This window comes from Hemitrygon akajei, unplaced genomic scaffold, assembly GCF_048418815.1.
Source record: "Hemitrygon akajei unplaced genomic scaffold, sHemAka1.3 Scf000088, whole genome shotgun sequence".
Taxonomy (NCBI): domain Eukaryota; kingdom Metazoa; phylum Chordata; class Chondrichthyes; order Myliobatiformes; family Dasyatidae; genus Hemitrygon; species Hemitrygon akajei.
Window position 1 is genome coordinate 823,705 of NW_027331974.1, and position 26,329 is coordinate 850,033.

The window sequence follows — 26,329 nt, forward strand, 5'->3', positions numbered from 1 at the left end:
TCTATGATCCTGTCATATATCTGGAATAATAAGCATTCTAGATTGAGTGAACCTTTACTGCAAAAATCAAAAAAAATGGAGGATTGGTGTTACTAAACATTCGATTTTACTATTGGGCAATTAATATTTGTTATATTACTTTTTGGATTTACGGTATAGATAATCACAATTGTCCTTCATGGTTGGACTTGGAGGAGAGCTCAGTAAGGGGCTTTTCTTTGGCTTCCGTACTGGGAGATCCTCTTCCTTTTTTTGTTTTCTAGGATTGGTAGACAAGCTCGTAGTCCTATTGTTAGACATGCATTAAAGATTTGGTATCAGTTTCGCAGATTTTTTGATTTGAATAACTTTGTTCTCTCTAGTAATATCCATCTTAACTATTTTTTTAAACCATCAATTCTGGATGAGGCCTTTTTAATATGGAAAACTAAGGGAATAAAAACTTTTTTAGATTTGTTTTTAGAGAATTGTTCAATGTCTTTTTCACAGCTAGTGGATAAATATAATATATCTAACGCAAAATTTTTTAGATATTTACAAGTTAGGAATTTTCTATGAGATTTAATACCGAATTATCTATTTGCTCATTTACCAAATATGATAGATGTTATTTTTCAGCTTAAACCATCTCAAAAAGGATTGATAGCCATTATATATAAATGGCTTATGAATTTACGAATGATGTCTAATGATAAGGTTAAATGTGCTTGGGAACTGGAACTTCAGGAGTCACTTTCAGATGATCAATAGAACAAAATTTATCATTTAGTTAACAATTCATCCATCTGTGCCCGTCACTCCTTGATTCAGTTCAAGGTAGTGCACAGGGCGCATATGTCAAAAGATAAACTAGCGCATATTTTTTCTAATATAAATCCCACCTGTGATAGATGTAATGCTGAGGTGAGTACCGTAACTCATATGTTTTGGTCTTGTATAAAGTTAAATAATTTTTGGAGAGATGTTTCTGCTTCCACTCAACGTATTATAGCTTTTTCAACTTTATTGGCTAGGAGAGCTCTTTGGTTGTATTGGAAAGATCCTAATCCACCTACTTTTTTTTGGCTCTCCTCCATTATGTCGTGTTTAAGCTTGGAGAAAATTAGGAGTCAGACATTTGATACATCTTTTGAATTTGAGCAAACCTGGTGACCTTTCATTCAATATTTTCATATGATTTTAATTTTCTTCTTTTTTACTTTTTTCACTTTTTTAGGTAACTTCTTTTGTTCTTCTGCGTGATGTTTCAGATTTGACCGGAAAGATTTTTCCCTTTTTTTTGTAATGATATCCTGAAATGGACTGCCCAGTCTCCTTTTTTTGTTTTAGGTTAGTTTAGTGAGTTTATTTCTTCATAATAATAGAAATGTTTTAGTCTTTTATTGAATTGTTAAGAGGAGTTGTGGTTCCTTTTATATATTAGCTCAATATTATACTATATGTGATTTTGATAGTCTACACTCCCTTTGTTGTTTGTACTTTTATTGGAATAGGTATTTGATATAACCACTCCTCTGATTTGTATTTGTCTTTATATATATATTTTAAATTCAATAAAAAGAGATTAAAAATGAATGAAAAATGAATGTTCCTGAAGCTGGTGGTGTGGGACGTCCTGCTGGAAATATTATCACTGATCAGGGTGAATATAACTAGAGGACATTGATTTATGGTCAGTGGTCAGAGATTCAGGATCAGAATCAGGTTTCTTATCACTAATGTCTCTTGTGGAATTTGTTGTTTTTGGCAGCAGTACAGAGCAAGACATAAAAAATATTCCTGTACGTTCCAATCAAAAAGAAATAAATAAATAATGCGAAAAGAGGAATAGTGAGATTGTGTTCATGAATTACAGAAAAACCCCAAAGCCCCCATCCCCCTCACACACACAAGCAGTAACGAGCATCAAGAAATCAAACTTAACTCCATCCATTAGTCAGATAGAGGAAGGGTGGAATGACTGTGAGGAGTTGTACGCTTACTGATGAGACATAGAAACGACCGGAATGGGATTTCAGTAATTCAATACGTGGACAGAAGGAAATGCGTGAAAACACACAGGACAGAGGGTTGGAGAGAAAGGTGGGATGCTGGAGTGGGAGGAATGTGACGAGTGAAGAGAGAGTGATGACTGTGTGAGGAGAGTTGGGCAGAGAGATCAGTGAGAGCGATGCTCCAACTGGAGGGAGGGAAGCAGAGACTGACGAGAGAGTGATGCAGAGTGAATGCCAAGAGAGGGAGATGTGAGGAGTGGGATTTGAGAGACAAGGGTAGAGGTATTAAAGAGGAAAGGAGAGGGGAGTGTGTGTATTTCAGAGGACAGATTTGACCTTGACATGAGCCTCCTATTCCTGCCTTTGAGTTTGATCCTGATCGAACATAAAGCTTGCTTACTACTTTAACTTTCTTTTGTATATCTTCTGAATACAGATTCACTGTTGGACACAACTCAGGAACCCCAAGTATCACCAACCGGAAAACATGGACCGGGTTTGACCACCACCCCAGCAGGGTCTGCGAGCTCAGGTACAGATTCCCAGTCGGATAGAACTCCGGGTCCCCAGGTAGCAGCAATGGGAGAACCAGGTCCGGGTTTGATCACCACCCCAGCAGGGTCTGTGAGCTCGGGTACAGATTCCCAGTCGGATAGAACTCAGGGTCCCCAGGTAGCAGCAATGGGAGAACCAGGTCCGGGTTTGATCACCACCCCAGCAGGGTCTGTGAGCTCAGGTACAGATTCCCAGTCGGATAGAACTCAGGGTACCCAGGTAGCAGTAATGGGAGAACCAGTTCCGGGTTTGATCACCACCCCAGCAGGGTCTGCGAGCTCAGGTAACTGTGAGGGGGGAGGGAGGGGTCAATGAAAGGAGTGATTTTTTCCCTCCTTCAGTCCTTGATATTTATCTGGGCTTTGACTGGGAGAACTGACGAGTGACATAAGTTTTGGATGGGAGAGATTGTGAGCAGACACTGAAAGGTTTTGGTTTCTTTTCAAATCAGAGACCTCTTTGACAAGTTGTTCTGGTTGATTCCCACTTTAATTCTATGTCCCACTCCCACTCTGACATGACTGTCCATGACTGACGTGATGAGAGCACCCTCAAGTTTGAAGAGCATCACCTCATATTGTGTTCTGGGTAACTTCCAACCTGATTGCATAAATACCAATTTCGCTAACTTCTGGTAGTTTCTCCTCTCTCCCACTTCTCTCTTTTTCCATTCCTATTCTTGCCCCCCTCTTAGTCCTTCTCTTCTCCTCTCCTGCCCATCTCTTCCATCTTGTCCCCCCATCCATCCCTTTACTCTCTAGTCCACTGTCCTCTCTCCTTGGATTTCTCCTTCTTCATCCCTTTATCTCTTCCACATATCACCTCCCAGCTTCTCATATCAGCCTGCTCATCACCCAGATATCTTCTCACTCGCCTGACTTCAGCTATCACCTACCACATATATGTCAAACTCAAGGCCCGCGGGCCAAATCCGGCCCGCGGTGGTATTATATTTGGCCCGTGAGATAATATCTAATTACTATTAAAGCTGGCCCCAGTAATCGAAGCGCCTATGGCGTTTATATGGCTATAGCTGAGTTTATTCAGGTACCAGGTTTTCAGGGTTTTTAGTGTTTATTCGGCAGTCTTGCTCGGCAGTCTTCTTCATAAGAAACGGAATTTGTAAAGTGAAAGACTTTGTAGTTATAGCAGAGACTGAGACACATGAGAGCAGGCTGAAAAAACGGAGGCAATGAAAGCTGCGTTCGCACGCGTCCGACTGATCCGGCCCGCATGAAGCTGCATTTTGCTCAATCCAGCCCGTGACCTAAAATGAGTTTGACACCCCTGGCCTACCAGCTTGTTCTCTCCTCACCACCTTATCATGGCTTCTGCCCCCTTCCTTTCCAGTCCTGATGAAGTGTCCTGGCCCAAAACATCGACTATTTATTCTTCTCCAGAGCTGCTGCTTCACCTTCTCAGTTCCTTCAGCATTTTGTGTGCATTGCTCTAGATTTACAGCATCTGCAGAATTCCTCGTCTGCACATATTATTGTCCATGTTCTGTTGTTTAATCTCTGCCACTTTCCCATGTCTCTGTTACTTTGTTGCAGACCTGGAGACTTCAACACTGGAACAGTCAACAGGATTGTCTACTGGAGAGCACACACAGGAACTGTCCTCTATCCCTGCGGGAGACACATCCTCAGGTACCAAGTCTCATGTCGGTCTGTGTTCATTCAGTCTCTGTCACTCTGTGAGGTTGAACCTCCCATGGACCAGTTCACCTACTGGATGTACAGTGCATTGTGGGTAGGGGTGTGAATGATGGAGTCAGTGGTTCCTCTCTGCTGTCTGTCGGGTTGGGTTTGGTGAATCATGAGGATGAAACTCTGTTGGGGTTGTAGTGAGTGGGGTGGGAGGAATGAACAGCGAGGGGTGGAATGAATGAGAATGACACAGAAAAGAGGAGGGATGATGTTTGTGTGTGGGGAGAATGGTCACAGAGAGGAAGGGAGGAATGATTGTGAGGAGTTGCATGGGGACTGATGAGACATAGAAATGACTGGAGAGGGATTTGAGTAATTCAGTACATGGAGAGAAGGAAATGGGTGAAAACACACAGGATAGAGGGATGGAGAGAGAGGTGGGATGCTGGAGTTGGAGGGATGAGGTGAGTGAAGAGAGAGTGATGACAGTGTGAGCAGAGTTGGGCAGAGCGATCAGTGAGAGTGACACTCCAACTGGAGGGAGGGAAGAAGAGACTGAAAACAGAGTGATACAGACAGAGTGAATGCCAAGAGAGTGACATGCGAGGAGAGGGATTTAAGAGTGAAAGACAGAGGTATTAAAGAACAAAGGAGACGGGAGTGTGTGTATATTTCAGAGGACAGATTTGACCTTGACTTGAGCCTGCTGTTCCTGCCTTTGAGTTTGTTCTTGATCGAACATAAAGCTTGTTTACTACTTTAACTTTCTTTTGTATATCTTCTGAATACAGATTCTCTGTTGGACACAACTTGGGAACCCCAGGTATCACCAACTGGAAAACATGGACTGGGTTTGACCACCACCCCTACAGGGTCTGCGAGCTCGGGTACAGATTCCCAGCCAGACACAACTTGGGAATTCCAGGAAACAGCAACCGGAGAACCAGGTCCGCGTTCGATCACCACCCCAGCAGGGTCTTCGAGCTCAGCTCTCTGTGAGGGTGGAGGGAGGGGTCAATGAAAGGAGTGATCTTTCCCTCCTTCAGTCCTTGATATTTATCCGGGCTTTGACTGAGAGAACTGACTAGTGACAGAAGTTTTGGATGGGAGAGTTTGTGAGCAGGGACTGGATGGTTTTGGTTTCTTTTCAAATCAGAGACCTCTTTGACAAGTTGTTCTGGTTGATTCCCACTTTAATTCTATGTCCCAATCCCACTCTGACATGACTGTCCATGACTGACGAGATGAGAGCACCCTCAGGTTTGAAGAGCATCACCTCATATTCTGTTCTGGGTAACTTCCAACCTGATTGCATAAATACCAATTTCGCTAACTTCTGGTAGTTTCTCCTCTCTCCCACTTCTCTCTTTTTCCATTCCTATTCTTGCCCCCCTCTTAGTCCTTCTCTTCTCCTCTCCTGCCCATCTCTTCCATCTTGTCCCCCCATCCATCCCTTTACTCTCTAGTCCACTGTCCTCTCTCCTTGGATTTCTCCTTCTTCATCCCTTTATCTCTTCCACATATCACCTCCCAGCTTCTCATATCAGCCTGCTCATCACCCAGATATCTTCTCACTCGCCTGACTTCAGCTATCACCTACCAGCTTGTTCTCTCCTCACCACCTTATCATGGCTTCTGCCCCCTTCCTTTCCAGTCCTGATGAAGTGTTTTGGCCCAAGACATCGACTCTTTATTCTTCTCCAGAGGTGCTGCCTGACCTTCTCAGTTCCTTCAGCATTTTGTGTGCATTGCTTTAGATTTACAGCATCTGCAGAATTCCTCGTCTGCACAAATTATTGTCCATGTTCTGTTGTTTAATCTCTGCCACTTTCCCATGTCTCTGTTACTTTGTTCCAGACCTGGAGACTTCAACACTGGATCAGTCTACAGGATTGTCTACTGGAGAGCACACACAGGAACTGTCCTCTGTCCCAGCGGGAGACACATCCTCAGGTACCAAGTCTCATGTCTGTCTGTGTTCATTCAGTCTCTGTCACTCTGTGAGGTTGAACCTCCCATGGACCAGTTCACCTACTGGATGTACAGTGCATTGTGGGTAGGGGTGTGAATGATGGAGTCAGTGGTTCCTCTCTCCTGTCTGTTGGGTTGGGTTTGGTGAGTCGTGAGGGATGAGGCTCTGTTGGGGTGGGAGTGAGTGGGGTGGTGGGAATCAACAGCGAAGGGTGGAATGAATGAGAATGACACAGGAGGTAGGAGGGATGATGTTTGTGTGAGGGGAGGATGGTCACAGAGAGGAAGGGAGGAATGACTGTGAGGAGTTGCATGGTGACTGATGAGACATAGAAACGACCGGAGAGGGATTTGAGTAATTCAGTACGTGGACGGAAGGAAATGGGCGAAAAAACACAGGACAGAGGGATAGTGAGAGAGGTAGGGATGCTGGAGTGGGAGGAATGATGTGAGTGAAGAGAGAGTGATGACTGTGTGAGGAGAGTTTGGCAGAGAGATCAGTGAGAGTGACGCTCCAACTGGAGGGAGGGAAGGAGAGACTGAAAAGAGAGTCATACAGACAGAGTTAATGCCGTGAGATGGAGATGTGAGGAGAGGGATTTAAGAGTGAAAGACAGAGGTATTAAAGAACAAAGGAGAGGGGTGTGTGTGTATTTTAGAGGACAGATTTGACCTGGACTAGAGCCTTATGTTCCCTGCCATTGAGTTCCTTCCTGATCTAATGTGAACCTTGTTTACTGCATTACCCATCCTTCGTATATCTTATTATTACAGATTTCCATTCTGACATAACTTGGGAATCCCTGGGGACATCGACCAGAGAACCTGGTCCGGGTTTTAACACAACCACAGCAGGGTCTTCAAGCTCGCATACAGATCTCCAGTCAGACACAACTTGTGAACCCGATGGATCAGTGACAGGTAAACTTGGTCCGGGTCTGACCACCACACCAGCTGTGTCTGCTAGTTCAGGGACAGATTCCCTGTCAGTCTCAACTTGTGAACCCCAGGGATCAGTGACAGCAGATCCTTCACAATTCAGGAAACCCATGGTTTGTGAACTCAGGTATCCGTGGTGGGGTCATGTTCCCCTTCTTCAGACCTCAATATTCATCTGGGCTTTGACTGAGAGTAGTGACTGGACACAGACATTCACGAGGGAAAGTTACTGAACTGGATGAATTTGGTATCTCTTCAGATCTGAGACCTCCTTTTCAAATTGTTGTCCCAGTGTCTACCCATTTCAATTCAACTTCCCATTCCCATTCCCATACGTCTTTCCAAGGATTCCTCCACTCACCTGATGAGGCCAAAATTAGGAGGGGCAACACCTTATATTGTATCTAGGTAGCTTCCAAACTAACAGTATGAACATTGGTTTTTCTAGCTTCCAGTAATTTCCCCCTTCTACCAATCCTCTCTTTTTCAATTCCCATTCTGACTCCCCTCTTAACCCCTCTCTTCTTCTCACCAACCCATGACCTCCTTCTGGTCCCCTTCCTCCATCACTTTATTCTGTTCTCTGTGATTGGATTACTCCTCCTTCAGCCCTTTACCTCTTCCACATATCATATTCCAGGTTCTCAAATCAACCTCTCCCTTACCCACCCACCTTCCCACTCACCTGGCTTCACCTATCACCTGCCAGCTGTACTCCTCCCCACCTCTTTATTCTGGCTTCTTCCCCCTTCCTTTCCAGTGCTGATGAAGGGTCTCAGCCCAAAACATTCACTGTTTATTCCCCTCCAGAGATGCAGCCTGACCTGCTGAGATCTTCCAGCATTTTGTGTCTTGACCTCTGGATTTTCAGCATCTGCAGAATCTCTCATCTTTATGAATTATTGTCCCTGTTTAATCTCTGCCACTCTCCCATGTCTCTGTTACTTTGTTCCAGACCTGGAGGCTTCCACAATGGATCAGCCCGATGGATCGTCTACAGGACAACCCACCCCATCACCATCCTCTGTCTCAGCAGGAGAGAGATCCTCAGGTATCAGGTCTCGTGTCCATTGGGGTTTTTCAGTTTCTCGCTCTGTGACATTGAACCTCTTATAGACTGACTCACCTGCTGGATGTGCATCCTGGTGAGGTGATAGTGATTGTTCAGCTGATCCTTCTCTCCATCTTGCATCAAATTCCACCAACATCCACCGTCTCTCCAAAGGCAGTGAGCGTTCTTGTGGAGAACAGTCCACGGGGTTGGTTGCTATCAGATGATAGTCAGAGATCTGTCAGGGTGAAGATACGTCTCTACCAAAGAAGGTGTAAGGAGCTCCTGCCCTCCTCTAGCCTGCAGGTCACCCTTGGGCAAGGTGTGGCATTTGCTTAGCACCACCCACACCCTCACAATCAGGGTCATGAAGAGGTATGGGAGCAGTACTGGATGTTCCAGGGAAGGTGGGATCTGTTCCGTAGGGACGGTTTACACCTGAACTGGAGTGGTACTAACATTCTTGCAGGGAAGTTTGCTAGAGCTTCTTGGGGGGGTTTAAACTCAATTTGCAGGGGGCGGGGATCCAGAATGTGAGAGAGGATAGCGAGAGGAAGAATAAAGGACAGGTGGGGACTACACGGTTCCGGAATATTAAGTGTGTAGAAGAGGAAGGTGGGGCGGAACAAGTGATAAGGAGGACTCGTGTACAGAGGGATGGTCTGACGGAACATGGAGTTAAATGTGTTGCAAGAATAAGTAAATGTAGGAAGGACAACAAAATTCTAGGGGCGTATAGCCCGATGGGAGTTCGGGGAGCTGGGTTAAGCACAATAGGCAGCGATTCAAACAGAGAGAGGAGAAATGGGTTAAAAATTCTATATCTGAATGCACGAAGTGTCAGAAATAAGGCGGATGAGCTTGAAACTCAGGTGCAAATGGGTAACTATGATGTTGTTGGGATAACGGAGACATGGCTGCAGGGAGATCAGACCTGGGAAATGAATGTTCAAGGGTATACGTGCTAGCATAGGGACAGAAATGTGGGCAGAGGGGGTGGGGAGGCCCTGTTGGTGAGGAATGAGATTCAGTCTTTTGCAAGGGGGGACATAGGGTCAGGAGAAGTAGAGTCTGTGTGGATAGAACTGAGGAACAGTAAGGGCAAAAGGACCCAAATGGGTGTTGTCTACAGGCCACCAAACAGTAGCATGGATATTGGGTGCAAGTTGAATAGGGAGTTAACATTGGCATGTGGCAAAGGTAATGTCGCAGTAGTTATGGGGGATTTCAACATGCAGGTGAACTGGGAGAATCAGGTTGGTGCTGGACCACAGGATAGGAAGTTTGTAGAGTGCCTACGGGATGCATTCTTGGAACAACTTGTACGAGAGCCGACCAGGGACAAGACTATTCTGGATTTAGTGTTATGTAATGAACAGGATTTGATAAGCGATCTCGTAGTAAAGGAGCCATTAGGAGGTAGTGATCACAATATGATAAGCTTTTATCTGCAATTTGAGAAGGATAAGGGCAGCTCGGAGGTGTCAGTGTTGCAGATGAACAGGGTAAACTATGGAGCCATGAGGGAGGAGCTGGCCAAAGTTGACTGGACGGATAGCCTAGCAGAAAAGACAGTGGAACAGCAATGGCAGGTATTCTTGGGAATAATGCACAAGGTGCAAAATCAGTTCATCCCCCAGAGAAGGAAGGATTCAAAGGGGGGAAAGGGGCCTCAGTGGTTGACAAAAGAATTCCGAGACTGCATAGCATTAAAAAAAAGAAATATGAGAGAGCTAAGGTGAGTGGGAGGACAGATGATTGGGAAGTTTTTAAGGAACAACAGAACTTAACTAAAAATACAATACGGGGAGAAAAAATGAGGTTTCGAATGCAAGCTAGCCAGGAATATAAAGGAAGATAGCAAAAGCTTTTTTAGGTATGTGAAGAGAAAGAAGATAGTTAAGAACAATGTTGGGCCCTTGAAGAATGAATTGGGTGAAGTTGTTATGGGAAACAGAGAAATGGCAGAAGAATTTAATGAGTGCCGGTACTTTAGATCTGTTTTCACTAAGGAAGACACAAACAATCTCCCAGATGTATGGGTGGGCCAAGGACATAGGGTAACAGAGGAAATGAAACAGATTGACATTCGGAAGGAAACGGTGATGAGAAGACTGATGGGACTGAAGGCTGACAAATCCCCAGGTCCAGATGGTCTGCACCCTAGGGTACTAAAGGAGGTGGCCCTGGAAATTGCGGATGCATTGGTAATCATTTTCCAATGTTCCTTAGATTCAGGATCAGTTCCTGAGGATTGGAGAATGGCTAATGTTATCCCACTTTTTAAGAAAGGAGGGAGGGAGAAAACAGAGAACTATTGACCTGTCAGCCTGACATCGGTGGTGGGAAAGATGCTAGAGTCCATTATTAAGGATGAAATAGTGGCAAATCTAGATAGCAGTGATAGGATTGGGCCGAGCCAGCATGGATTTACCAAGGGTAAATCATGCTTGACTAATCTGTTGGAGTTTTTCGAGGATGTAACCAGGAAGTTAGATGGGGGAGATCCAGTGGATGTAGTGTACCTCGATTTTCAGAAGGCATTTGATAAGGTCCCACCTAGAAGATTGGTGGGTAAAATCAAAGCTCAGGGCATTGGGACGAAGGCATTGACATGGATAGAAAACTGGTTGGCAGATAGAAAGCAAAGGGTAGCGGTGAATGGGTGTTTCTCGGAATGGCAGGTGGTGACTAGTGGGGTGCCGCAGGGCTCGGTATTGGGACCACAGCTGTTTACCATTTATGTCAACGATTTGGATGAAGGCATAGAAAATCACATCAGCAAATTTGCTGATGATACTAAGCTGGGTGGCAGTGTGACATGTGATGAGGATGTTAGGAGAATTCAGGGTGACTTGGATAGGCTGGGTGAGTGGGCAGATACTTGGCAGATGGCGTTTAATGTGAATAAGTGTGAGGTTATCCACTTTGGGAGTAAGAACAGGAAGACAGATTATTATCTGAACGGTATAGAGTTGGGTAAGGGAGTAATACAAAGAGATCTCGGAGTCCTTGTTCATCAGTCACTGAAGGTGAATGAGCAAGTGCAGCAGACAGTGAAGAAGGCTAATGGAATGTTGGCCTTTATTACAAAGGGAATTGAGTACAAGAGCAAGGAAATCCTCTTGCATTTGTACAGAGCCCTGGTGAGACCACACCTGGAGTATTGTGTACAGTTTTGGTCTCCAGGGTTAAGGAAGGACATCCTGGCTGTAGAGGAAGTGCAGCGTAGATTCACGAGGTTTATTCCTGGGATGTCTGGACTGTCTTACGCAGGGAGATTAGAGAGACTGGGCTTGTACACGCTGGAATTAAGGAGATTGAGAGGGGATTTGATTGAAACATATAAGATTATTAAGGGATTGGACAAGATAGAGGCAGGAAATATGTTCCAGATGCTGGGAGAGTCCAGTACCAGAGGGCATGGTTTGAGAATAAGGGGTAGGTCATTTAGGACAGAGTTAAGGAAAAACTTCTTCTCCAAGAGAGTTGTGGGGGTCTGGAATGCACTGCCTCGGAAGGTAGTGGAGGCCAATTCTCTGGATGCTTTCAAGAAGGAGCTAGATAGGTATCTTATGGATAGGGGAATCAAGGGATATGGGGACAAGGCAGGAACCGGGTATTGATAGGAATTGATCAGCCATGATCGCAAATTGGCGGTGCAGGCTCGAAGGGCCGAATGGTCTACTTCTGCACCTATTGTCTATTGTCGTGTGAGCAGCTGGTACATATCACATATACGGGTTCAGCAACCACTGAAGCCAGGCTGACAATCTCTGAAGAGTATTGATAATGGCTGGAGTCACCCATCCTGTAAAGACACTGCCCAGAACAATTATGGTGATGGACAGACCTTGATCGTCCACGTGATACGACATGAGACGTAATGATAACGATGTCGGAGAACAAGGACTGAGAGATGCGGCTTGGAGGGTGAGGAGATTTAAGTGGTTTTACACACAGAATGCTGGAGGAACTCAGCAGGTCAGGCAGCATCTATGGAAAAGAGTAAAAAGTCGACGTTTCAGGCCGAGACCCTTCATCAGGATTTCCAGCATCTGCAGATTTTCTCTTTATTTGTGATTTAAGTGGTTGTTTCATAATGATCATCGGGTGAGAGATGGGTGTGAGGTGGAGGAGTGAAGGATGGTAGGGGGGGTCAGAGGAGTAAGGAATGGGCACTGAGAGGAGAGGATTGAGTGAAGAGGGAGGTGCGGATTGCCCGAGAGGATTATGTTGTGTGCAGATCCAGAGGTTTGACCAGTTCACACTGGTAGATTATAGATGTTTCTGTTCGTGATGACCACTCCCCATCTCATTTACTCTCTCCACCCTGATCCGCTGCTCGCCTGTCCCCACCCACCCTGTTTCTCTCTTTGCAGACTCCCTGTCGGACACAACTCAGGAACCCCAGGGGTCTGCGACTGGAGGACCTGGTCCGGGTTTGTCCACCACCCCAGCAGGGTCTGCAAGCTCAGGTATCCATGGTTGGGTTCACCAAAGGGAATGTTTCTGCTCAGTTTCAGTCCTGGAATTCCCTCCTCACTCCCAATGAGGGGAGTCACGTGGAGTGACAGAGGTTTGAGAGAGCGAATCGGTGAAGGCACACCAAATGGTTTTGGTTTCTCCACCCTGTCCCGGTCTGATCACCAGGTTTGGTGTCTCCTCTCCGTCACTCTCCCACGTCTGTGGTCCTTTGTTCCAGTCCACTGGACTTCCACAGAGAAACAAGTCAAAGGATCGTCTACTGGTGAACTCTGCTGGGAACTGCCCCCTGTCCCAGCAGGAGATACATCCTCAGGTACCAAGACCTTGTGGGGAATGGACAATCTCTCTCACTGGATGTCCTTGTAGCTCATGTACATCGTCTCTCCTGTTGGATGTGGTATCCCATGGGGTGGGGTTCACTGGTGTCAGTGACTCGTCCCCTGTCTGGACAATTCTCAGTCGTGCATCGTCTCCCCTGTTGGATGTGGTTTCCCGTGGGGTGGGGATCACCGGCGTCAGTGGCTCGTCCCCTGTCTGGACAATTCTCAGTGGTGCATCGTCTCCCCTGTTGGATGTGGTTTCCTGTGGGGTGGGATCACCGATGTCAGTGGCTCATCCCCTGTCTGGACAATTCTCAGTCCTGTATTGAGGTCCCTCTGTTGGAGGTGGGGTGAGAATTCTACACTGAGGTGCTGGTGTTGTGTGTGGGCGTTAAAAGGAAGATGCTGTAGCTTTCAACAACAAGCCACTGTGGCTGTTAGTGTGGGCAGCTTGTGGGTGGTCTGACAGTCAGGAACAAGGGTTGAGAGCTGGGCTTTGTGAAGGAGGAGAGTTAAGTGACAGAGGGTTTGTCACGAAGGAATGGGGCCTGAAGTTGGAAATGGGTCCAGGAGCCTGAGGTCCCACATCCCCAGGTTCAGGAACAGTAACCATCTGGCTCCTAAACCAGTGTGGGCGACTTTACTCACCTCACCTCTGAACTGATTGCACAGCCTACACACTCATTTTTATGGACTCCACAACTCATGTTCTCAGCATTTATCATCATCTATCTTGGATTTATTTCCACAAATTGTCTTCTGTTGCACACTGGTTGTTTGTTTTTATGTCGAGGTTTTCACACTTTCTGTTGTATATTTTATTATTTTCCTGTGAATGCTTGCAAGAAAATGATTCTTTGGGTTGTATATGTTGGCATGTATGTACTCTGATGATAAAGTTACTTTATCTTTCATTTATATTAGAGTTATGGCTGCCAAGTAGGGACATTGTCTCTCTCAACCTCATCCTCCTGCCTTGTCCTGTAACCTTTGACACCATTACTAATCAATAACCTATCAACCTCTGCTTTAAATATAACCAATGACTTGGCCTCCACAGTCTTCTGTGGTAATAAATTCCATAGATTCACCATCCTCTGGTCAATGAAAATCCTCCTCATTTCTGTTTTAAAGGAACGTCCTTCTGTTCTGAGGAAGTGCCCTCTCTATCCTAGACTCCCCCACTATAGGAAACATTGTCTTCACATCCGCTCTATACTGACCTTTCAATATTCGATAGGTTTCAATGAGATGCACCCTCTTTCTCTGAACTCCAGTGAGCACAGACCCAGAGCAATGAAACGCTCCTCATTCTCGAACATCTTCATTCCCAGGGGGATCATTCTAGTGAACCTCCTCTGGACCATCTCCAATGCCAGCACATCCTTTCTGAGATCAGGGGCCCAGAAATGCTCCCGACCACAGAGCCACCAATTCCATCATCCATATCATTGACATATAATGTGAAAAGAAGCTGTCATGGCCAAACAAACCAGAAATGCTCCCGACCACAGAGCCACCAGTTCCGTCATCCATATCATTGACATATAATGTGAAAAGAAGCTGTCATGGCCAAACAAACCAAAACAATTGCCACTGCTGGCAACCCTACGGATTTGACATGATGCATCCTCACTCCAATAATCAATTTTCCAAAAAGCTCGATATGTATTTGATCCTTTATTAGCAATTAGCAAACGTACAATCTTGAAGCAATGAAACTTAAGCATGCCCAAGTGTAAGCTAAGTGTAATTGAGTGTTATTGAGTGATCAGCAAAAGGTACGACATCTGCCCGTCCCCATCTACTACAAACTGCAATGAACAAAGCATGAAGGTGGAACTTATTCCCTTCACTTTTACCCCGTCCACATTCATGTGACTAGTTACCATAATAAATGCGAAACTCAGAATACAATGCAGATGGAGAACAGATATGTGGGTCATACAGAAGCCGTTCCAATATCGAACCCTATGGAACACCACCAGTCACCGACAGCCAACTAGAAAAGGCCTTTAATCCCAATCTTTCCCTCTGTCAGTCAGTCTACTAACTACAGTATGCTCGTATCTTTCCTGTAATATCATGGGCTCTTGTTTATTAGTATCGTGTGTGACAGCTTGTCAGAGGTCTTCTGAAGATCCAAATGCACAACATCCACCAATCCTCCTTTGTCTATTCTGCCTGTTATTTTCTCAAAGAATTCCAACGGATTTCTCAGGCAAGATCTCCCCTTAAGGAAACGATGCTAACATAGGCCTCTTTTCTCATGTGCCTCCAAGTACCCCAAAACTTCATCTTTATAATGGACTCCTTCCCAGCCAGTGAAGTCAGACCTAACTAGCCTATAATTTCCTGTCCTTTGCCTCCCTCCCTTCTTTAAGAGTAGAGTGACATTTGCAATTTTCCAGTCCTCCAGGACCATTCCAGAATCCAGTGTTGTTGAAATACCCCTACTAATGCCTTCATCTCTTGCAAAGCCCTGGGGTGTAGTCCATCTGGTCCGGGTGATTTACCTACCTTCAGCCCTTTCGGCTTCCCAAGCACCTTCTCCTTAGTATTAGCAAGTTCACTCACTCTTACCCCACGACACTCTCCAGTTTCAGATGTACAGTTGGTTTCTTCCATCGTAAAGACTGACACAAGAACGATTAGGATGGGAAACAACTTCTTTCCCCAGGTTGTCAGACACTGAACTCCCAGCCTCCTGCCAGGTCACATCACACTTGAAGCATGATGCTGTCTACCTTTTAACTTGTGTCACAAATGCACCTTATTATTTATGAATTTACAAGTGTTGATATTCATTTGTGTGTGTGTTTTATGTATGTCCGGAGGAACGTTGTTTCGTTTGGTGATAAAAAATGTGTACTGTTGAATGAAAGTAGACTGAGCTGGAACTTGAGTTTGAAAACATTTATTAAATTCATCCACCATTTCTTTGTCCTACCTCTGCAACATCATTTTCCATCCGTCCAATATCCACTGTCACCTCTCTTTTATTCTTGATATATCTGAAAAATCTTTTTGCGTCCTCTTTTATACTGTTGGCTAACTTACTTTCATATTTCATCTTTTTTCTCCTTATTGTTTTTTCCAGTTAACTTCTATTGGTTTTTAAGAGCTTCTGAATCCTCGAACCTCTCACTAATTCTTGCTCTATTCTCTGCCCTCTCTTCTGCTTTTATGCTGACTTTCACTTGTCATCATGGTTGCATCATCCTCCATTTAAAAGACTTCTTTTTCTTTGGGATTTATCTATCCTGCACCTTCCGACTTGCTCCAGAAATTCCAGCCATTGCTGTTCTACTGTCATCCCTGCAAATATTCCCTTTCAATCAACTTTGGCGAGCTCCACTCTCATGCCTTCTCTTGGAATCCAGCACCAATCTGAGTTTCCTAATCTGCTGCATATTGAAATCACCCATGACCATCGTAACATTGCCCTTTTGTCCTGCCTTTTTTTATCTCCCGTTGTAATTTCTGCCCCACATCCTGGCTACTGTTGAGAATCCTGTATATAACCCCCAAGAGGGTCTTGCTATCCTTGCATTTTCTTAACTCAACCCCCAAGGATTCAACATCTTCCAATATTATTCACCTGTTTCTAAGGATTTGATTTTAGTTTTTACCAAGAGAGCCACCTCACTTCCTCTGCCTACGAGCCTGTCCTTCTGAATGACGGAGGAGGTTGGGGGATGAGCAAATGGGGGAATTGGGAAGGAGTCTGTGTGTGCAGTGTGTCAGAGTGATGGAACTGAGCCTGGTGGAGAGACTGGGGGAGTGTGGTAGAAGAACAGAACTGGCTGGTGTGTGGACGTTGCAGGAAGAATCAGTCTCAGCCCTGGACCAATCCTCCAAACTCCATTTCTCACCTGGACCTTCTCTCGTCCCAGATCCAGGTAGGAGGACAAGCCCCAACGCCGGGCAGGAGAAGCCGACGGACACCACGTGCAAAGCCTCTGAGATGATCCCAGGTAACCACTGAGTTCTGATAGGAGACCGTCAGGTACTCCTGATCACAGGGACCCTTTCTGATGCATCTGCCCTTCGGGTGATTGGGGTCTGCATGGAACATCTCTCCAAACAGCGACGGACATTCCTCTCCCCCAAACCCCATCACTTTCAGCCTGGGAGAGGGGGGGAGTCCTTGCTCTGTCTGCCCTGTGGAAGTGGTATGCAGATGTTTACGAAGAGATGCAGGAGGGGCGGAATTCTTCCACAAGCAAGGCATGGATACTCAAAAAGGGGGTTTGATGTTACAAAAGTTTGTGCTCATGAAGGGGACGTTGCTCACATTTGAGCTGGTGCTGAGAAGTTCTGACGATATCACAGTTGCACTCGGGAGAGACACAATGGAGGGTCAGAGACTGTTCATTTGGGTAGAACTCAGGAATAGGAAGGGTGAAATCACACTGATGGATTGTACAACAGAACCCCCAATAGCCATCGGGACATTGAGGAATAGATATGTAATCAGGTTAAGGAAATGTGTTAAAATAATAGGGTCGTTGTCATGGGGGGTTCAACTTCCCTCATGTAAACTGGGGCCTTCTTCGTGCAAGCAGTTTCGCTGGGGCAGAAAACGGGTTATTTTCTTTGGAGCAGTGGAGGCTGAGGGAAGATCTGATCGAGGTTTTTGTGATTATGAGAGGCTGAGATGGAGCAGATAAGGAGGGTCTGTTTCCCAGGGTTGAAACGCCCAACTCCAGAGGGCAGTTATTGAAGATGAGAGGGGGTTAGGTTCAAGGGGGCTGTGAGGGGTAAGGTTTTTATTCAGTGGTGGGTACCTGGAAAGCACTGTCTGGTATAGTGGTAGAGGCAAATACATTAGAGGCTTTAAAGGGACATTTAGATTGACAGATGGATGTGAGGAAGATGGAGGGATTTGGACATTATGTGGGATGGAGGTATTAGATTCTGTGTCCTTTTGATTTACTTTTTAGCTGGTCCAGTACAACATTGTGGGCCGAATGGCCTGTTCCTGTACTTCACTGATCTCTGTTCTGTATGAGACCAAGGTAAACTGACTCGGCCAGTGTGTGGAAGACACCAACACTGGGGGCATAGTGGGCGTGAGGAAGGCTATCAATATCTGTAGCAGGATCTGGATGAGCTGGGGAAATGGCAGATGGAATTTAATGCAGACAAGCATGATCGCACTTTGGGAATGTAAAGCAGGTTCAGACTCACACAGGGAACGGTGCGGTAGAACAGAGGAATCTGGGAATACAGATCCATAACTCTTTGAAAGTGGTGCCACCGGTAGATAGGGTTGTAAAGCGAGCTTTTGGCACATTGGTCTTCATAAATAAAAGTATTGACTGCAAGTGTTGAGATGCTATGCTGAAGTTGTATAAGACGTTGTTGAGGATTAATTTGGAGATTGTATGCAGTTCTGGTCACCTACCTACAAGAAAGATGTCAATGAGATTGAAAGAGAGCAGAGAAAATTTACAAGGATGTAGCCAAGACTTGGGGACTTGAGTTTTGGGGAAAGGTTGGATAGGTTAGGAGTTTATTCCTGGGGATGTAGGAGACAGAGGGGAGATTTGATAGAGGTATACAAAATTGTGAGGGGTACAGACAGGGTAAATGCAAACAATCTTTTTCCACTGAGGTTGGGTGGGACTGGAACTAGAGTTCATGGGTTAAGGGTGAAAGGTGAAATATTTGAGGGAAGCCTGAGTGGGACCTTCTTCACTCGGAGGATAGTGAGAGTGTACAACGAGCTGCCAGCAGAAGTGGTGGATCTGGGTTTGATTTCAACATGTAACACAAGTTTGGATAAGTACATGGATGGGAGGGATTTGGAGGGACACAGTCCCGGTGCGGGTAGACGGGACGAAGCAGAATAATAGTTTGGCAAGGACTAGATGGGCTGAACGGCCTGTTTCTGTGCTGTAGTGCTCTATCAGCCAAAGATCTAGATCCCTCTCTAGATGTCATTACGCTCCCTCTGAGAGCCGAAGCCCCCCCACAATATCCAACTTTCAATGAGGACTTGGGATCAAATTTCTCTTCAATCCATTCCACTGGATGGGGTTAGTTTGTCCCCTTCAGTTCGATACGTCATGCGATGCTTTGAAAAACTTGTTCTTCTTTGTGTTATTGACCATGTCAATCTTTACTGGCTTCAGCTAACATACACGCTTCCCTTCTTATTGAAATAAAATCTAGCCAGGGGAAGCGAGGTGAATTTACACGTTGCACAGAGAGGCTGGTGGTGGGTGGGGGAGGGACTGGTTACTGGAACGATGGGCAGGAGGGGAATCTGGGGTCAGCCTGGGTCCCCGTGCTCACACAGAGAGGCTGGTGGTGGATGGGGGAGGGACTGGTTACTGGAACGATGGGCAGGAGGGGAACCTGGGGTCAGCCTGGGTCCCCATCCTTACACAGAGAGGCTGGTGGTGGATGGGGGAGAGACTGGTTACTGGAACGATGGGCAGGAGGGGAACCTGGGGTCAGCCTGGGTCCCCGTGCTTACACAGAGAGGCTGGTGGTGGATGGGGGAGGGACTGGTTACTGGAACGATGGGCAGGAGGGGAACCTGGGGTCAGCCTGGGTCCCCGTGCTTACACAGAGAGGCTGGTGGTGGATGGGGGAGGGACTGGTTACTGGAACGATGGGCAGTAGGGGAACCTGGGGTCAGCCTGGGTCCCCGTGCTTACACAGAGAGGCTGGTGGTGGATGGGGGAGGGACTGGTTACTGGAACGATGGGCAGGAGGGGAACCTGGGGTCAGCCTGGGTCCCCGTGCTTACACAGAGAGGCTGGTGGTGGATGGGGGAGGGACTGGTTACTGGAACGATGGGCAGGAGGGGAACCTGGGGTCAGCCTGGGTCCCCGTGCTTACACAGAGAGGCTGGTGGTGAATGGGGGAGGGACTGGTTACTGGAACGATGGGCAGGAGGGGAACCTGGGATCAGCCTGGGTCCCCGTGCTTACACAGAGAGGCTGGTGGTGGATGGGGGAGGGACTGGTTACTGGAACGAATGGCAGGAGGGGAACCTGGGGTCAGCCTGGGTCCCTGTGCTTACACAGAGAGGCTGGTGGTGGATGGGGGAGGGACTGGTTACTGGAACGATGGGCAGGAGGGGAACCTGGGATCAGCCTGGGTCCCCGTGCTTACACAGAGAGGCTGGTGGTGGATGGGGGAGGGACTGGTTACTGGAACGAATGGCAGGAGGGGAACCTGGGGTCAGCCTGGGTCCCCGTGCTTACACAGAGAGGCTGGTGGTGGATGGGGGAGGGACTGGTCACTGGACCGATGGACAGGAGGGGAACCTGGGGTCAGCCTGGGTCCCCGTGCTTACACAGAGAGGCTGGTGGTGGATGGGGGAGGGACTGGTTACTGGAACGATGGGCAGGAGGGGAACCTGGGGTCAGCCTGGGTCCCCGTGCTTACACAGAGAGGCTGGTGGTGGATGTGGGGAGGGACTGGTTACTGGAACGATGGGCAGGAGGGGAACCTGGGGTCAGCCTGGGTCCCCGTGCTTACACAGAGAGTCTGGTGGTGGATGGGGGAGGGACTGGTTACTGGAACGATGGGCAGGAGGGGAACCTGGGGTCAGCCTGGGTCCCCGTGCTTACACAGAGAGGCTGGTGATGGATGGGGGGAGGGACTGGTTACTGGAACGATGGACAGGAGGGGAACCTGGGGTCAGCCTGGGTCCCCGTGCTTACACAGAGAGGCTGTTGGTGGATGGGGGAGGGACTGGTTACTGGAACGATGGGCAGGAGGGGAACCTGGGGTCAGCCTGGGTCCCCGTGCTTACACAGAGAGGCTGGTGGTGGATGGGGGAGGGACTGGTTACTGGAACGATGGGCAGGAGGGGAACCTGGGGTCAGCCTGGGTCCCCGTGCTTACACAGAGAGGCTGGTGGTGGATGGGGGAGGGACTGGTTACTGGAACGATGGGCAGGAGGGGAACCTGGGGTCAGCCTGGGTTCCCGTGCTTACACAGGGAGGCTGGTGGTGGATGGGGGAGGGACTGGTTACTGGAACGATGGGCAGGAGGGGAACCTGGGGTCAGCCTGGGTCCCCGTGCTTACACAGAGAGGCTGGTGGTGGATGGGGGGAGAGACTGGTTACTGGAACGATGGGCAGGAGGGGAACCTGGGGTCAGCCTGCGTCCCCGTGCTTACACAGAGAGGCTGGTGGTGGATGGGGGAGGGACTGGTTACTGGAACGATGGGCAGGAGGGGAACCTGGGGTCAGCCTGGGTTCCCGTGCTTACACAGAGAGGCTGGTGGTGGATGGGGGAGGGACTGGTTACTGGAACGATGGGCAGGAGGGGAACCTGGGGTCAGCCTGGGTCCCCGTGCTTACACAGAGAGGCTGGTGGTGGATGGGGGGAGAGACTGGTTACTGGAACGATGGGCAGGAGGGGAACCTGGGGTCAGCCTGCGTCCCCGTGCTTACACAGAGAGGCTGGTGGTGGATGGGGGAGGGACTGGTTACTGGAACGATGGGCAGGAGGGGAACCTGGGGTCAGCCTGGGTTCCCGTGCTTACACAGAGAGGCTGGTGGTGGATGGGGGAGGGACTGGTTACTGGAACGATGGGCAGGAGGGGAACCTGGGGTCAGCCTGGGTCCCCGTGCTTACACAGAGAGGCTGGTGGTGGATGGGGGGAGAGACTGGTTACTGGAACGATGGGCAGGAGGGGAACCTGGGGTCAGCCTGGGTCCCCGTGCTTACACAGAGAGGCTGGTGGTGGATGGGGGAGGGACTGGTTACTGGAACGATGGGCAGTAGGGGAACCTGGGGTCAGCCTGGGTCCCCGTGCTTACACAGAGAGGCTAGTGGTGGATGGGGGAGGGACTGGTTACTGGAACAATGGGCAGGAGGGGAACCTGGGGTCAGCCTGGGTCCCCGTGCTTACACAGAGAGGCTGGTGATGGATGGGGGGAGGGACTGGTTACTGGAACGATGGACAGGAGGGGAACCTGGGGTCAGCCTGGGTTCCCGTGCTTACACAGAGAGGCTGGTGGTGGGTGGGGGAGGGACTGGTTACTGGAACGATGGGCAGGAGGGGAACCTGGGGTCAGACTGGGTCCACGTGCTTACACAGAGAGGCTGGTGGTGGATGGGGGAGGGACTGGTTACTGGAACGAAGGGCAGAAGGGGAACCTGGGGTCAGCCTGGGTCCCCGTGCTTGCACAGAGAGTCTGGTGTTGGATGGGGGAGGGACTGGTTACTGGAACGATGGGCAGGAGGGGAACCTGGGGTCAGCCTGGGTCCCCGTGCTTACACAGAGAGGCTGGTGGTGGATGGGGGAGGGACTGGTTGATGGAACGATGGGCAGGAGGGGAACCTGGGGTCAGCCTGGGTCCCCGTGCTTACACAGAGAGGCTGGTGGTGGATGTGGGAGGGACTGGTTACTGGAACGATGGGCAGGAGGGGAACCTGGGGTCAGCCTGGGTCCCCGTGCTTACACAGAGAGGCTGGTGGTGGATGGGGGGAGGGACTGGTTACTGGAACGATGGACAGGAGGGGAACCTGGGGTCAGCCTGGGTCCCCGTGCTTACACAGAGAGGCTGGTGGTGGATGGGGGAGGGACTGATTACTGGAACGATGGGCAGGAGGGGAACCTGGGGTCAGCCTGGGTCCCCGTGCTTACACAGCGAGGCTGGTGGTGGATGGGGGAGGGACTGGTTACTGGAACGATGGGCAGGAGGGGAACCTGGGGTCAGCCTGGGTCCCCGTGCTTACACAGAGAGGCTGGTGGTGGATGAGGGAGGGACTGGTTACTGGAACGATGGGCAGGAGGGGAACCTGGGGTCAGCCTGGGTCCCCGTGCTTACACAGAGAGGCTGGTGGTGGATGGGGGAGAGACTGGTTACTGGAACGATGGGCAGGAGGGGAACCTGGGGTCAGCCTGCGTCCCCGTGCTTACACAGAGAGGCTGGTGGTGGATGGGGGAGGGACTGGTTACTGGAACGATGGGCAGGAGGGGAACCTGGGGTCAGCCTGGGTCCCCGTGCTTACACAGAGAGGCTGGTGATGGATGGGGAAGGGACTGGTTACTGGAACGATGGGCAGGAGGGGAACCTGGGGTCAGCCTGCGTCCCCGTGCTTACACAGAGAGGCTGGTGGTGGATGGGGGAGGGACTGGTTACTGGAACGATGGGCAGGAGGGGAACCTGGGGTCAGCCTGGGTCCCCATGCTTACACAGAGAGGCTGGTGATGGATGGGGAAGGGACTGGTTACTGGAACGATGGGCAGTAGGGGAAACTGGGGTCAGCCTGTGTCCCCGTGCTTACACAGAGAGGCTGGTGGTGGATGGGGGAGGGACTGGTTACTGGAACGATGGGCAGGAGGGGAACCTGGGGTCAGCCTGGGTCCCCGTGCTTACTGTCACCAACACTCCAGTCCAACCACCCATCACACCGTGTGAGTCTGCTGTCTCTGGATCTGCTCTGACTGAACACTTCTCTCAATCTTCCAGTGAACGGGCTCCTGTTGGATGAGGAGTGTGAGGAGATGATCAGCAGTGTCCAAGTGCTGTACCTTGGGCAGAACAACTTTGGAGACCCCCAGGAGTTAGAGGCCTACCTCAATCAGGTGAGAGATGTTGTCCACATTCATTCCCAGAGGTGGAGATTCCGATTCATGTGCCTTTGGTCAATCCAGGTCAATAATCAGTGACTCTCCCTTCCCGATGAACGGTGAAACACCCAACCCTGAAATGGTTACATCTGAGTCACCAGAGACTCCCCGTCCTCAGTCACCACCCAAAGCAGGATATAAGAACAGAATTAGGCCATTGGGCCCATCAAGTCTGCTCCATGAATGTGTTTTACCATGGCACTTCCTCCCTGTAAGCCAAACCCTCTTTCCGATCAATCTCTGCCCTAAATACACCCAGTGTGAATGGGGACTGCCCCACCACCTGATAAACACCATCTCCCCGTCTCCCCACCTCCAGCCCATTATACACGACTTCCAAAGACAAACTATTTACAGTGATCATTGTCCCCTCGTTGTCCCACCATTCCTCTAAATCCCTTATTCCTGAGTACATTGTGTGCACGTACAGGCACGTACGTAGCCTTGGGCAGTCGGTTCCCAACCTGCCTTCCTCCTCCACTGGCAACGAGTTCCCACCGACCGACCATCTCCACTCATATCCCTTCAGCTTTGCATCTCCCCCGTGGTCTCAGCGATCACTTTGTGACTTTCCTGCTCGGGGTTCCCCGTCGTTACCAGAGCAGAGGTTCCTCTGGTTTGGGGAAATGTTTTCCTCTGGTGCCCGTTTTCTAGGAACATTTATCTCCCATTCTGTGGACCGTCTGGTGTTTATAGGGTATGATGATTTGCAGGTATAGGGGACGTGATTCCATTCATTATGGAGTTAATGTTTCAGCTCAGAGACCCTTGGTCAGAACTGTCTGGGAAAGGGGGAGATACATCTGGTCTCAGTTTGGGAGACAGCAATACACTGCACTGGGTAATCGATTTCACAGGTCTTTGAAGATGTGGGTTTCCGTGTGTTAGGGAATGGAACTTGCCTGGTTTTGGGAGCTGGTGAGTGAAACTCCCAGATTGAGGGGTTGAGGGGAGTATCCTGGTCTGGAGAGGGGAAATCTCAGAGTCCGAGTGGGGAAATCCCTTGGTCTGAGGGAGGGGGCCATCGCCTTATCTTCCGGGTGAGAAAAATCTTCTGGTCTTAGGGGTTGACGAGAATCCCTTGGTCTGAGGTGGGGGTGTGGTAGAAATCCCTTGGTCTTGGGGGATGAGAGGTGTTTCCTGGTCCAAGGGGAATGAGAGGCATTCTCTGCCCTCGGGGTAAGGAGATCTCCTAGTCCAAGGAGAGTGGAAATTTCCTGGACAGGGTGTGTGTAGAGATGGGAATCCCTGGTCTCAGTTGGTGAGGAGAATTCCCTGGTACGAGGGTGAGGGGGAGGTGAATGGCATTCTCTGGCCTCAGCGGGTGAGGACAATCCCCTGATCTGAGAGGGCTGAGAGGTATACTCTGGCCTCAGGGTGAGGAGAATTCCCTGATCCGGGGATGAGAACAATCCCCTGTTGGAGGGGGTAAGGGGCATTCTGTGTGAGGGGAGGGTTTTTCTCAGGTCTGAAGGAAAAGCTGATTCCATTTTCCGGGAAGCTCTATCCCCAGTTTGGAGCATGGGAATTTCTCTGATCCCGAGAGAAGGTGGATCCTTGTTGTGGGATGTTTGGAGGAGCAGATTTTCCTGGTGAAGGGATGGGGTTTGGGGAGGGGTTGATGGTGATTTCTGAGGAATTGAATTTTCCTGGTGTATAGGGAATGTAGTTCTTGGTGTGAAGAAGGGAATCTCCTGGTGGTAAGTGATGGATTTTGTGGGTGATGAGAGGAGGGTCTCTCTGCTGTCCGGATCCCCCACACAGTGCGGTCTAACCGTGTTTCTTCACCCGTCACTCACCGTCGACTTCCCTGGTCCACAGATACGTGAGATACTGAGGGAACAGCTCCCCTGCAAGCACATCCTGTCCAAGAGCAAACGTGACAAGGGAAATAACTGAGAGGGAAGATCTCCGATCGTGTTCGTCCAACGTATCACAGGGTGAAGGACGATGTGTGAAGTGTTCATGGGTTGTGGTGGGGAGTGTGAGGTTTCAGTGGGTTGTGTGATGGTGGTGGGGAATCCAATATCAGTGAAATATTATTAGCATCAATTAGACTGTGCATCTGTCATTGAGAATCAGATTTATTATCAGTAACATATTACTCTTTCATCTTTCATTATTTCTCATCAATTGAATGTAATAATGGGTTTAATCTAAGCAATAAAAGACACATTCAGATTCCTGGGAAGTGTCTCTGTAATTGTTTCTGTATTTCCAATGGTCCACGGTTACTTTAATTAAGAATTTATTTCTGTTTTACTTCAGTTGTGATGTTACATTCATTTATGACTGTTATTAAAAGTAATATCATAAAGACACAAAATAAATGAACATTCCCAAACAGCTTGCGGAGAAGGGAGACCGTTTCTGCACAATCGGTCTTCCTTTGCACGTCGGCTGTTTGTCGGTCTTTCTTTACGTGTAGATTTTGGTAAATTGTATCATGCTTTATTTTCACGTGAATGCTTGTAAGAAAATGAGTCTCAGGGTAGTATATGGTGATGTATACTTACTTTGTTAATAAATTTACTTTGAACTTTGATTGCAAAGCTGTTCTTTTCAGTATCTGAATCAAGTTTAATAACACTGACATATGTCATGAAATTTGTTGTTTTGTGTCAACAGTAGATTGTAAGACAGAAAATACTATAAATTACAATAAGAAATGTACAGAATATAAAAATAAGTCGTGTAAAAAGAGAGCAAGAATATCTTCAAGCTGATTATCTTGCCTGCAATTTCCATTA

The 26,329-nt window shown here is 48.4% G+C and overlaps 1 protein-coding gene across 2 annotated transcripts in view; it reads left to right on the forward strand.

The window, feature by feature from the left end:
• LOC140722753 (uncharacterized) overlaps window positions 1-26,329 on the forward strand; it is a 499,534-nt gene that overhangs the window by 323,515 nt on the left and 149,690 nt on the right. The window contains exons 6-15 of one of the 2 annotated variants that reach the window (XM_073037440.1): window positions 2,431-2,526; window positions 4,103-4,198; window positions 4,990-5,145; window positions 6,056-6,151; window positions 6,944-7,090; window positions 8,064-8,159; window positions 12,542-12,637; window positions 16,864-16,944; window positions 23,419-23,534; window positions 25,401-26,081. In XM_073037440.1, the coding sequence (XP_072893541.1) occupies window positions 2,431-2,526; window positions 4,103-4,198; window positions 4,990-5,145; window positions 6,056-6,151; window positions 6,944-7,090; window positions 8,064-8,159; window positions 12,542-12,637; window positions 16,864-16,944; window positions 23,419-23,534; window positions 25,401-25,478 (1,058 nt within the window). In that variant the 3' untranslated portion in view covers window positions 25,479-26,081. Of the gene's footprint in view, window positions 1-2,430; window positions 2,527-4,102; window positions 4,199-4,989; window positions 5,146-6,055; window positions 6,152-6,943; window positions 7,091-8,063; window positions 8,160-12,541; window positions 12,638-16,863; window positions 16,945-23,418; window positions 23,535-25,400; window positions 26,082-26,329 lie in introns of those variants that run through there. The other variant, XM_073037439.1, reaches the window with a different exon arrangement.